The 14,509-nt window shown below is 43.5% G+C and overlaps 1 protein-coding gene across 1 annotated transcript; it reads right to left on the bottom strand.

Moving 5' to 3' along the window:
• Positions 1-830: 830 nt before the first annotated feature.
• Positions 831-9,097, bottom strand: LOC143997735 (batroxicidin-like). The gene is made up of 4 exons (XM_077493524.1): positions 8,858-9,097; positions 4,241-4,345; positions 3,167-3,256; positions 831-1,083 (listed from the first exon to the last, which is right to left on the bottom strand). The coding sequence occupies exons 1-4, from the start codon at positions 9,041-9,043 to the stop codon at positions 910-912; spliced, it is 555 nt and encodes a 184-aa protein (XP_077349650.1). The 5' UTR covers positions 9,044-9,097; the 3' UTR covers positions 831-909.
• Positions 9,098-14,509: the final 5,412 nt, after the last annotated feature.

Raw genomic sequence — 14,509 nt, 5'->3', positions numbered from 1 at the left:
ACACGGGGGCACTTTTCACATATAGAGGAAAAGAGATTTCATCTTCAAGTACGGAAAGGTTTCTTCACAGTTAGAGCTGTGAAAATGTGGAATAGTCTCCCTGCAGAGGTGGTTCTGGCCAGATCAGTAGATTGCTATAAGAAAGGTCTGGATTCTTTCCTAATTGTACAGAATATAACTGGGTACTGACATTTATATTTAAAGTATAAAAATCCGATTGCCTCTCGGGGGATTGGGAAGGATTTTTTCCCCTGCTGTAGCAATTTGGCTCATGCTTTGCTGTGTGTTTTTTTTTTTGCCTTCCTCTGGATCACCTGTGGATATAGGATTGTGTATTTAGGATCATATGATATTTTTTCCCTTTTATTGATTGGACTGATGTTTTTTTCCAACCAGACTAACCATGTATTGTAATTCAGAAATTTGGATACATTTGAATCTCCCAATAACAAAGATTTTTTCCGAATTCCAATTCTGAACGAAACAAAGTACACATGTCTAATAGAAAACAATGTGGAACCGTGTTTACTTCAATTATCCAATCACATGCGCGAAGTAACAATCCTGTTTTTTTTGTTTTTTTTTTTCATTTCCGGTGCTCGTGATTGGGTATTCAAAGTGAACGCAGCTTCACCTTATTGATTAGGCTCAGTGGGCATTCAGCTTCTCTACTGCTTTGGCCAACCGCACCCCATTGCAATGCTAGTGAGTGCCAGGCGGGGCCCCTTTTAGAGTCTGGGCCCCTGGGGTCATTGTCACCTTCCCACCCCTTCCCCCCCATTGCCAGGTCTGTTGGCAGAATTATTCAGGTAAAGTACCAAGTGAGCAGATTGGAGAAAAGTGAGAATTTTATTAAAGCGATCTATTTACACACAATGTACAAAAAGCTTCCAATCATAAGGAAACACTTTAGGCATAGCGGGCGCCACCGCCTCTGCTTCCTCCTCGGCTTCCGCCCCCAGCGATGGAAGAGCGAGATCCAGATCTACTGCCTCCTCTTCCACCACGTCCGCCACCACCACGTCCGCCACCACCACGTCCGCCACCACCTCGACCACCACGGGATCTCCTTACTCTTGAGTGCTGAAAAATAAAATGAAGATTTAATTAGGAGTTTAAATATTTAGGGTTCATTTTTAATTTTAAGAGAAGGATCAACTTTTCTAAAATAGTCCCTTAGACCGTGTTAAAAAATAAAATAAAAAAATGTCTCAGACTGCAGTAATCCCTTTCTGTCCGTAGTTCTCCAATGCAGTACCTCGGCTTCACCACTAGATGCCCTCAGTCCTCTAGGTGGAATTGTGCTCAGCATCACTCAGCCCGGAAGGAAGAACTAAGGAAATACTGTGAGTGCAAGGTGTCCTGACGTAGATTTTTTGCCAGCACACTGAGGATCGGCACAAAGTGGCGTCCAAACGGGTAGTTTATTGCATGATCACAACACAAGAAAGGTGCAACATTTCTGAGTCATGCCTGACGAAGGGGTCCTGGATGACTCCGAAACGTTGCACCTTTCTTGTGTTGTGATCATGCAATAAACTACCCGTTTGGACGCCACTTTGTGCTGATCCTCAGTGTGCTGACAAATGTCTATGTTGTGACTTGAACCAGTATCCAGCTGGTTGTTGCTGCAGCACCCAAACCTTGAGAGATTATACCAGGAACCTGTGCAATGGGAATATGAAGTATTGCAAGGTGTCATGGGCCCTCCCCTTGGGGAAGCATCACCACGGTGCACTTCATTCACAGTGTACTAGTGCCGGGAAGGGGGAAGAGGTGCTCTTGAGATTATTGAGGACCACCCTGTAGTTAGGTGCAGTTAGCCAGTCTGCCACTAGGTGGTTCTGTGCCAGCACAGTGTCTGGTTACAGCAGTGTCATCAGGTGCAATGCCAGAACAAGATCATCCATTGCCCAGGGCAAAGATGCCAAATTGCATTCCCCCATCCCTCGTTATGTGCAAGCTTATGAGGAGGAGAGGGGAGAGAGAGCACAGCCTGCACCTCCTCCCGGCTCTCTCCTCCTCTCCTTGCTGCTTCTAGCGCTGGGCTGACAGAAGTAGTGATACCGCTGTCACTACTCCTCAAAGGTGTAACTAGAACTTTCAGGGCCCTGCTGCAAGAAATTAAGGGCCCGACTGGGGGCCCTTTCCACTAATCCTGGGGCCCTTTACTTCCATCATGGGAACCTTTATTACAGTCTAGCAGTGAGCCACCTTCCTGCCATCTTGGGTTTTTCCCCACGGTGGCGGAACACCAAAGCCCAGTCGCAAGTGCGACATTTGCGACTCTAGTAGTTCCGCCACTGGTGACAGTGTTTTTTTAGTTTCTTTTTTTATTATTTTTTTTACCATTTTATTTTATTTATTACTATTTTATTTTTCATTATTTTTTTTACAGATTTTTTAAGAGCCCCTGTTGGTGGGATTTGGTGAAATATTATGGGTCTAAACAGAGCTCTGATGTCTCACTTTCGAGACAGAGAAAGAGACTGAGGACAGATATATCAATCCCTTTCTCTGCAGCCTCAGCTGCACAGAATGAACGAACAGGAATATCTCTGTACAGAGCTTCCCATTCATTCATAAATGGAGGTATAGAAAACAGTTTACTATGCTCCAGCTATAATTGAAAATAAAAAATAAAAAGATAGCAATCAAACTGACTCTATTCATTAAGACAAGGAAGGGGCCGGTGAATGACACATTTACCAGCCCCTTCCCCACTCTCCATCCTGACACATCCCCGCAGCAGCCAGCGGGAGGTGGGAGGGGGAAACCAGCAGTGCTTCAGGGGGTGAGAGGGGGGGTAAACCACACAGGGGCCCGGGATAGCAGGACAGGGATTGGGGGGCATCAGGGGTGACATGTAGAGGAACTGATGCCTTCCATTTCCCTCCTTCAGTCACTGAATATCTGTGGAAGGGAGAGGAGGAGAAGCGGGCATTCAGCAGCTGCATTGAGGGCTCAGTTCCTCTACATGCCCCCCTGCTGTCCATCTATTCAGGAGCAGGGGGCCGGGTTGCAATGACGACCACTGTGACCCCTGTAGGTACGCCCCTTGTTGTGATGAACCTGGAATGTATTTAGAGGATTTAACCCAAAACGCTTAGTTGGGCTTTCAGCAATGGCGACAGCTATTATCACACATAAGATGGATCTCACATACTTCTTGATGGCTGTCTTGGCTCTGGCAGGTCACCACAACGATGTCCCGGTCGTCTTCCTCGAAGAAGTGTGATGTACACGACTTCACAACCTGGAACAACACAGAATGACATGTTACCAGCTGGGACCATGGACTGCTAGGAGTCCCAATATACAAAATATCATCATTCAGAGGGATTGAGAAGAAATTTCGATTTTTGCATGACTAGTTTGAGAAAACCCAACCATAAAATAATCATTTTTAGGCCTGAAGATTAGCTAAACCCCCCCAACTAGTATGCATTTTCTGAAAGCAAAGACCCAGGAGAATAAAATGGTGGTAGTTACCATTTTAAATACACAGCAAAGGCAATTTTAGGATACATAAACACAACACATTATCCAATTCTTGTTAAAAATATAATAGATGAGGTTGCGCTGAGTAAATAGATACCCAACATGTGAAGCCTTAACCCCCTTAATGCCGACGCCTCCCAGCCCTTTAAGAGGTTCCTGATGCTGGGAGGTGGGGCAGGATTTCTGATAACGTGACTATCGTGATTGGCCGTCACAGTGGTCACATGATCAGAAACGTTGTGATCATGAGAAGACATCGGGAGCTTTCTGTTAGCCGCTGGTAACTGTGCCGGGAGCGTGGAAGGTGCGCGCTTTCAGCACGGCTCTTTTTACATTCTGGTGCACATATCTGCAGCCTCTCGCCATTAGGGCCCATCCCACCCCCCAAGAAGTCCTGCATATATGCATACCACTGGCATGGAGAGGATAAAATTGCTCACACCTGTGAAACTCCAGTACCCAAAGTTTATATCATGCATGTTGGCGTACATTAAAATGTGGCGTTAGTGAATGTATGGTGTTGCCATTAATCATTAATGGCACAGCTCCGTTTCTCCAGAAAAGGCTGGCACCAAATTCATGAGCTTACATTTCTTGCACTTAAAAAAATACACTCAATGATGTGTTATTGATTACTGAGCAACATTAATTTGTGTCTTTAATATCTGCCTGGAGATCTCCTTTCATTCATAGCACCTTAAACCTAATGCTGACTTCTAAAAGAGATCCGGTCACTTACTCCGCCCTCCTTGAATGCGCAGTCATCGGTCAGCGCGTTGTCACTCTTCTGGCACACGGTTTCTTGTATCAGGAAGGAAAGTTGATGAAAGCGAGATTTCTCATCCTAAAAATGAAGAATTAAAGTGGATGAAAAGTTTTTCTATGTAGAAAATTCACTAGAACATTTCCAGTTTAGTGTGGAGCTGTAAGGGCTCCTTCTATTCAATAACATGTGGTGGGAGAATGCCCCTGATTTGCATAGCAGTGTCCTTGTTCAGAGCTGAATCTACATAGTCATGCTACAATACCAACCCTGACCAGTAGGTGGCACTGCAGGTGACTTTGGATGTGAGGCGAATGCTTCTGTGCTACAACACCAACCCTGACCAGTAGGTGGCACTGCAGGCGACTTTGTTGGGATGTGAGGCGAATGCTTATGTGCTACAATACCAAACCTGACCAGTAGGGGGAACTGCAGGCGACTTTGTTGGGATGTGGGGCGAATGCTTATGCGCTACAATACCAAACCTGACCAGTAGGTGGCACTGCAGGTGACTTTGTTTGGATGTGAGGCGAATGCTTCTGTGCTACAATACCAACCCTGACCAGTAGGTGGAACTGCAGGCAACTTTGTTGGGATGTGAGGCAAATGCTTCTGTGCTACAATACCAAACATGACCAGTAGGTAGTAATGTAGGCGACTTTGTTGGGATGTGAGGCGAATTCTTCTGTGCTACAATACCAAACCTGACCAGTAGGTGGCACCGCATTCAGGGAGCTAATATAGGGAAGGGGCCTATTGGATGTTTGGCTAGTTCATGGTTGGAGTGTTCCATGCATAGGCCCCTTCCCTATATTTGCTCCCTGAATACGATTTATGAGGATGAGGATACCGGCTATATTATTATTATTCTTTTTTAATATTTAGGCACGTTCATCTACTATCTCATAGGTGGCACCGCAGGCGACTTTGTTGGGATGTGAGGCGAATGCTTCTGTGCTACAATACCAAACCTGACCAGTAGGTGGCACTGCAGGTGACTTTGTTTGTATGTGAGGCGAATGCTTCTGTGCTACAATACCAACCCTGACCAGTAGGTGGAACTGCAGACGACTTTGTTGGGATGTGAGGCGAATGCTTCTGTGCTACAATACCAAACCTGACCAGTAGTTGGAACTGCAGGCGACTTTGCTTGGATGTGAAGCGAATGCTTCTGTGCTACAATACCAAACCTGACCAGTAGGTGGCACTGCAGGTGACTTTGTTTGGATGTGAGGCGAATGCTTCTGTGCTACAATACCAACCCTGACCAGTAGGTGGAACTGCAGACGACTTTGTTGGGATGTGAGGCGAATGCTTCTGTGCTACAATACCAAACCTGACCAGTAGGTGGCACTGCAGGTGACTTTGTTTGGATGTGAGGCGAATGCTTCTGTGCTACAATACCAACCCTGACCAGTAGGTGGAACTGCAGACGACTTTGTTGGGATGTGAGGCGAATGCTTCTGTGCTACAATACCAAACCTGACCAGTAGGTGGCACTGCAGGCGACTTTGTTGGGATGTGAGGCGAATGCTTATGTGCTACAATACCAAACCTGACCAGTAGGGGGCATTGCAGGCGACTTTGTTTGGATGTGAGGTGAATGCTTCTGTGCTACAATACCAAACCCGACCAGTAGGGGGCATTGCAGGCGACTTTGCTTGGATGTGAAGCGAATGCTTATGTGCTACAATACCAAACCTGACCAGTAGGTGGCACTCCAGGCGACTTTGCATGTGAGGTGAATGCTTCTGTGCTACAATACCAACCCTGACCAGTAGGTGGCACTGCAGGCGACTTTGTTGGGATGTGAGGCGAATGCTTCTGTGCTACAATACCAACCCTGACCAGTAGGTGGCACTGCAGGCGACTTTGTTGGGATGTGAAGCGAGTGCTTTTATCTAAATCTGATGCAGGGTGACAGTTATAGGGGCTGTGGTGGTAGGGGAGGGGGAGAAAACCACATTCGCTTTGTTGTTTTTTTTTTAAAAAGGTTCTCACACTGATACAGGATTTCTATTGAAAGTGAAAACACCCTCCGACCGGATCAGCTCCCCCCCCCCCCCCGTACACCCCCCCCCCCCCACCCCTTCTGCTACAAGCCAGTTTATTCAGCAATAACTTTGTCAATTCTTTACAAAGATTTTCTTTTGGTGATATTATCTTTAAAAAAAATGCAACAATGAAAAATAACAAACAAAATGAATTAAAACTGAAAAACTTTAAATTCTAAAAATAAACAAAAAGCAGGAAAATGACAGTTAAAGGAGAAGGGGGGGGGGGGGGGAGAAGGAATGAAATAGAGCCGGTCAGGATAAACAAACGGCTAATAAGAGGCTCAACAGGAACAAACTGTATATAAAAAACAATTAGTCGGGTTTCTATGACTGACATCATATGTGGATTGAGGCTCCTTCCTTTGATCTTCAGATGAATTAAAGTAGATACAAAAGTGACAATATTACTTTGTATCTCTCCATCTCCCGTCTGATCAATGTTTATAAACATTACTTTGTATGCTGGGGGTTTTCACCTTTCTCTGGATCAACTGTGAGTATAGGATTGTGTACATGGGATTGTATGATCTACAGTATGTATGTGTGTGTGTGTGTATATATGTGTGTATATATGTGTGTATATATATATATATATACACACACACACAGTAAATATTTTTATTGGTTGAACTAGATGGACTTTTTTCAACCTGACTATGTAACTATGTATCTCTCTATCTCCCATTTGATCAATGTTTATAAACAATGTTACTTTGTATCTCTCTATCTCCCGTCTGATCAATGTTTATAAACAATGTTACTTTTTATCTCTCTATCTCCCATCTGATCAATGTTTATAAACAATGTTACTTTGTATCTCTCTATCTCCCATCTGATCAATGTTTATAAACAATGTTACTTTGTATCTCTCTATCTCCCATCTGATCAATGTTTATAAACAATGTTACTTTGCATCTCTCTATCTCCTGTCTGATCAATGTTTATAAACATTACTTTGTATGCTTGAGTTCTTCACCTTTTTCTGGATCAACTGTGAGTATAGGATTGTGTATATGGGATTGTATGATCTACAGTATGTGTGTGATTTTATATATATATATATATATATATATATGTCTTTTTTTCAACCTGACTATGTAACTTTCTATGTCCTGTCTGATCAATGTTTATAAACAATGTTACTTTGTATCTCTCTGTCTCCCATCTGATCAATGTTTATAAACAATGTTATTTTATATCTCTCTATCTCCTGTCTGATCAATGTTTATAAACAATGTTACTTTGTATCTCTGTCTTTGAGCAATGTTTGTAAACACTGTGTTAAGCATTGTAATAAACTAATAGCAGCATGTCACCAATTTTCACCATTTTTTTTTTCCAATGAGGGAGCGCATTAATAGTTAAATGAAATTATTATTATTTTTTTTTAATATAGTGTGTGTCTGTATTGTGTCCACAGGAGAGTAGCTGCTAGATTTTCTTGCTCCCCCCACCTTTTTCTACTGTGAATTTTGCTGCGGAGCACAGAGAGAAAGAAACTCAGAATGAACAGGCGGCATGCATTTTTTTTTTTTTTTTTGCTGGAGCAGCTCAGTGCTGCCCTCTGTGTGACAGTAATGTCTCTACAGACCCTGTGATTGTGTTACAATGTACAGTGGAACCTTGGTTAAGAGTAACGTGGTTAACGAGAGTTTTGAAAGACGAGGAACTTTTTTTTTTTTTTTTTGGATTTTGACTCGGTTAGCGAGTGTTATCTCGCAAAATGAGCAGAATTCAAGCTAATGGGGTGTGCAGTACTGCATTTGGCCAGAGGCGCAGGGGGGGGGGGGGGCGCCCTGGACATTCGGAACGGTTCGGGAATACTCGGAATCACTCAGAAATACTCGGAAACGCTTTCACTTTCCGAAGCTTTCCAAGTTCAGTCGAGCTGTCCCCAAGTATATCTGAGGCTCTCCAGCATCCCCCCCACCCCCACCACCACCACCTCTGGCCACATTCGGTATTGCATGTAATAGAAGTCAATGTGGAACGAATTCTCTTCGTTTCCATGGACTTCTATGGGGAAACTCGCTTTGATATGCAAGTGCTTTGGATTACAAGCATTCTCCTGGAACGGATTATGCGCGTAATCCGAGGTTCCACTGTATTACATAGCCCTGAAAGTAGTGTGCAAATGTGGTCTGGCAACAATGTAATAATGGGCGCTCAACTTGGGGTCCTCCAGCTGTTGCAGAACTACAAGTCCCATAATGCATTGCAAGGCTGAACAAGTTACAAGCATGACTCCCGAAGGCAGAGGCATGATGGGACTTGTAGTAGAGGGCCACAGATTGATCACCCATGGTCGTAACCCATCTCCATGACCTATTACAGTGATGGCGAACCTTGGCACCCCAGATGTTTTCGAACTACATTTCCCATGATGCTCAGCTACATTACAGAGAGCAGGAGCATCATGGGAAATGTAGTGCCAAAACATCTGGGGTGCCGAGGTTCACCATCACTGCCCTATTATATCTATACACTCTCCAATCTAATTGGGATATAAAAGCGTAATAAAAACCCGTCCACTCACAGTGATGTATTCCGTGCCGTTCTCCAGGAGCCCATAGAGGGCGTCTTCTCCGGAGACCTTGTTGTAGTAATCGGCGCTGTACAGCGCCATGACGGCGACGTCATCCTCGCTCCATTGTAATAACGGTAAGGCCATACTGCTGGCGGCCACCCCCATCAGGAACCAAAGAGTTGCAGAGAGCCCCATGTTGGACGAGTGACCCGTCTAGGAGGACTGATGATAAAATCCGGGACTCCTCGCCCATTTATACCATCCACTGGTCATTCTTGGAAAGGAATCATCAATTTCTAAGTATAAAGGAGAAATCACAGAGTTTCACAATGATGAAATCTCACCGATTGCAGTTTTGGGTTTTTACCTAATAATCCAAATTTCGCAATCAAAAAACCACAACCCTACTTCAATGTTGTAGCGGAACGTGTGCCGGACCGGCAGGGGAAATCCCTTTACCAGATGAAAACCTGCGAGTGAAGGATTAACCCCTTCAGTTCTCCTCCCTGTAATAGTTTAGTCATTACTGAAGATAATAAAGTAATAATACTTTATTTTTTTTTAGGATTTCTTTTGGTAAAATTGTTTGGAAAAATATTTTCTATTTAATCCATAAACAAAAAAAAAAAATTACAAAAATAAAAAAAAATGAATACTAATCTTTCTACTTTGATTAGCGCTGGCAATTCAATAAAATATTGTTACTGAAGTTAAAAAGTATAAATATACAAAGTAATAATACATCATTTTATTTATTTTTTTAGCATTTCTTTTGGTAAAATTGTTTGGGAAAAAATATTTTCTATTTAATCCATAAACAAACAAAAAAAAATGACAAAAATAAATAAAATGAATACTAATCTTTCTACTTTGATTAGCGCTGGCAATTCAATAAAATATTGTTACTGAAGTTAAAAAGTATAAATATACAAAGTAATAATACATCATTTTATTTATTTTTTTAGCATTTCTTTTGGTAAAATTGTTTGGGAAAAAATATTTTCTATTTAATCCATAAACAAACAAAAAAAAATGACAAAAATAAATAAAATGAATACTAATCTTTCTACTTTGATCAGCGCTGGCAATTCAATAACATATTGTTACTGAAGTTAAAAAGTATAAATATAATTACTGAAAATAGCAAAGTAATAATACATAATTTTATTTATTTTTTTAAAGATTTCTTTTGGTAAAATTGTTTGGAAAAAAATATTTTCTATTTAATCCAAAAAAAAAAATGACAAAAATAAATAAAATGAATACTAATCTTTCTACTTTGATCAGCGCTGGCAATTCAATAAAATATTGTTACTGAAGTTAAAAAGTATAAATATAATAACTGAAGATAGCAAAGTAATAATACATCATTTTATTTTCTTTAGTTTTTCTTTTGGTAAAATTGTTTGGAAAAAAATATTTTCTATTTAATCCATAAATAAAACAAAAAAAAAAATGACAAAATAAAAAAAAGGAATGCTAATCTTTCTACTTTGATCAGCGCTGGCAATTCAATAAAATATTGTTACTGAAGTTAAAAAGTATAAATATAATTACTGAAGATAGAAAAGTAATAATACATCAATTTATCTTTTTTTTAGGATTTCTTTTGGTAAAATAGTTTGGGGAAAAAATATTTTCTATTTAATCCATGAACAAAAAAGTGACAAAGATTAAAAATAAATGCAAATTTCTCTACTTTGATCAGCGCTGGCAGTTAAAGGAAAATATTGTTACCAAAAGTATTAGGACGCCTGCCTTTACACCCACATGAACTTTAATGGCATCCCAGTTCCAAGAGTACCTGAACTTTCTACCTAAACCCTCTAACCCTCATTGCAAATAAAAATCCCAAAAGTGGATCCGGTGTCACTTTCTGCAGTTCTTTGGGCCATATACCTCGGGAAACCTCTAGACGTACACGAGGTCAAGAAGCCCAACAAAATCAGCCGCTCATTCGGGGGTCAGTGCTACATGAGTAATCAAGCTCCCTGGATCAGTAGGCCTCACTGGAGCTCAGGAGATCAGCAATAGAGATGGACGAACTTCCGATGGGACGTTTCGCGAATGCGGCCAAAAGTTCACGAACCGCAAAGTTTGCGGCGGACCCCATTGACTTTAATGGCAGGCGAACCTTAAAAACCTCCAGGTCCTATTTTCAGCCACAAAAATACTTACTAGCTGTGCACACATAGTCCCACCACATGGACACTGACATAACAAAAGTATTAAGTGAATCTGGGATCGACAACGACAAGCATTCTTTTTTTTTTATCTGTGAAATTTTGACAATTCAGGAGCGCATGAAGGCCATGGAGGAGAAGCAAGGTCAGGGCAGGCTATGAAGGGGGTGCAGGAAATGATTAGTGCCACAGTCAGGGCAGCGCAGTCCTGTCCCAGTGTGCAAACCTGTGCTTGAGCCCCTCCCTCTGCCCGGCCCTTACCCCCACCTATGCAGGGCTCCATTGCGGTGGTCCGGAGGTGCCAGTCCAGTGCTGATCCTCAGCCATGGTTCTGGAACTGCCTGCTGATTGGCTTTTCCGCTGCTATCTCCCTCACTGACACCAGCACTGAGATAGAACACTGACACCAGAACCATGACAGAGACTGAGCACTGACACCAGCTCCAAGATAGAGAGCACTGACACCAGCACCAAGATAGAGAGCACTGACACCAGCACCGTGATAGAGAGCACTGACACCAGCTCCAAGATAGAAAGCACTGACACCAGCACCGTGATAGAGAGAGAGAGAGCACCAGAGTATAAATTGTCTCTATATGCTGACGATATTCTGCTGACTTTAACCAGACCCCACACCTCCCTTCCCTCTCTCCATGCTCTCCTGCACCAATTTAGCTCAATCTCTGGATATAAAATCAACACTAACAAGACGGAAGCTCTACCTATCCTTATTTCCCCCGCAGACCTTGTCCCTTTTGCAGCGCAACTACGCTTATCATTGGTGTACGGATTCCCTCAAATACCTAGGGGTTAACCTTACCTCTTCCTACTCTAGCTTGTATCATGCTAATTTCCCACCACTCTTTCGGGACATCGACCGACTCTTGCGACAATGGGACTTGTATCCCATTTCCCTCTTGGGTCGCATCAATGTCTTGAAGATGCCTATCATGCCACGACTTTTATACCTATTTGAAACGTTACCGATCCCCGTTCCCATGTCCCAACTCAAAGCGACTCAGAGTTCCTTCCTTAACTTTATCTGGCGCTATAAGGCCCACAGGATAGCTAGTTCCGTAGTGCTCACTCCCAGAGCTAGAGGTGGACTGGGGGCCCTGGACCTCCTTAAATATTATTTTGCCACACACTTGAAACCGGTTATAGTATGGTCACATAGAATGTCGTCCAGTGTGTGGACCGAGATAGAGAGCACTGACACCGGCACCATGATAGAGAGCACTGACACCGGCACCATCATAGAGAGCACTGGCACCAGCACCGTGATAGAGAGCACTGAGACCACACCAGCACCGAGATAGAGAGAGTGCATTGACACCAGCACTGAGATAGAGAGCACTGACACCACACCAGCACCGTGATAGAGAGCACTGACACCACACCAGCACCGTGATAGAGAGCACTGAGACCACACCAGCACCAAGATAGAGAGCACTGAAGACCACACCAGCACCGAGATAGAGAGCACTGACACACCAGCACCGAGATAGATAGAGAGCACCGACACCAGCAGCGAGATAGAGAGCACTGACACCACACCAGCACCGTGATAGAGAGAACTGAGACCACATCAGCACCGAGATAGAGAGATAGAGCACTGAGATAGAGAGCACTGACAGCAGCACTGATACCAGCAATAGTGATGGCCGAACGGTTCGCCCGGCGGTCGTTTCGCGGCGAATTTCCGACATTCGCGGTCCGCACGTTCGAACGCCTTTTTCCGTCGTTCGCCGCGGCGGACTTACGTGTTTAATGTATACAAGAACTTTAACCTTTGGTGACACGTTTATCATGTGATACAGGACAGCCAATTGAGACATGACAGCACATGGACACTTGTACATTCCCCCTAACCTATAAATACACCCGATCCGGTGGCCATTTTACATTCTTTCTTCTGTTAAGATAGGGACAGGTTCCTGTGTGGAGTAGGGAGAGATAAACCACTAGCTATTTGGTACACAAAAGTTCTTTTCAGGACTGGTATAGGTGTTAGGTGTTGATAGGTTTGCTGTGCTGCTGATTCTTGCAGCAGCCTGAGTGTCTTTTGTTAGTTTAGAGAAAGGGAAAGGACGGTGTATGCTACAGGGACAGCCAGATTAGTCTTTCATCATCATCATCATCATCATCATCATTAGCTGTTACTATCAAGGTCCACAAAAGAGCTGTTCCAGTAACCACTAATCGTTCTCTTTTTTTGCCAATTTGTATAGGGACAGGAAGGAAGCAGTGTTGTCAGGCAGTGAGGGTAATTTTAAAGACTTGCTGTTATTATTAGTTCCACAAAGGTTCTTTTCAGGACTGGTATCAGTGGTACAGTAATAGGCTTGTACATGTATAATATTCTTTCTTCCAAATATAGAAAGGATATTATACTTGACTGCTGCCCTTCTGCTGCAGTCTGCTAAACATTCACAACTCACTTGTTCCACAAAAGTTCTTATAAGGACTGGTAACTTGGTATAGGGTGCTACGGTACATAGGCTTGAGTGCGGTACAGTCTGCTGTTCTGTAAGGACCGCTATCGGTCCACAATAGATAGGGTTGACGTGCACCACTGCTGACCGCTGCCCTATACTGCAGCAGTCCTTCAGCGGTATAGGGACTGACGTACAGTCTGCTAATCACTAACACACAACCTGCTTGTTCCACAAAAGTTCTTATAAGGACTGGTAACTTGGTATAGGGTGCTACGGTACATAGGCTTGAGTGCGGTACAGTCTGCTGTTCTGTAAGGACCGCTATCGGTCCACAATAGATAGGGTTGACGTGCACCACTGCTGACCGCTGCCCTATACTGCAGCAGTCCTTCAGCGGTATAGGGACTGACGTACAGTCTGCTAAACACTAATACACAACCTGCTTGGTCCACAAAAGTTCTTATAAGGACTGGTAACTTGGTATAGGGTGCTACGGTACATAGGCTTGAGTGCGGTACAGTCTGCTGTTCTGTAAGGACCGCTATCGGTCCACAATAGATAGGGTTGACGTGCACCACTGCTGACCGCTGCCCTATACTGCAGCAGTCCTTCAGCGGTATAGGGACTGACGTACAGTCTGCTAAACACTAATACACAACCTGCTTGGTCCACAAAAGTTCTTATAAGGACTGGTAACTTGGTATAGGGTGCTACGGTACATAGGCTTGAGTGCGGTACAGTCTGCTGTTCTGTAAGGACCGCTATCGGTCCACAATAGATAGGGTTGACGTGCACCACTGCTGACCGCTCACCTATACTGCAGCAGTCCTTCAGCGGTATAGGGACTGACGTACAGTCTGCTAATCACTAACACACAACCTGCTTGTTCCACAAAAGTTCTTATAAGGACTGGTAACTTGGTATAGGGTGCTACGGTACATAGGCTTGAGTGCGGTACAGTCTGCTGTTCTGTAAGGACCGCTATCGGTCCACAATAGATAGGGTTGACGTGCACCACTGCTGACCGCTGCCCTATACTG

This window comes from Lithobates pipiens, unplaced genomic scaffold (genome assembly GCF_037356315.1).
Source record: "Lithobates pipiens isolate NorthernLeopardFrog02 unplaced genomic scaffold, aLitPip1_a1.2 Scaffold_19, whole genome shotgun sequence".
NCBI lineage: Eukaryota > Metazoa > Chordata > Amphibia > Anura > Ranidae > Lithobates > Lithobates pipiens.
Note: the sequence above shows the minus strand (reverse complement) of the source record. Positions and strands in the feature narration are given on the sequence as shown.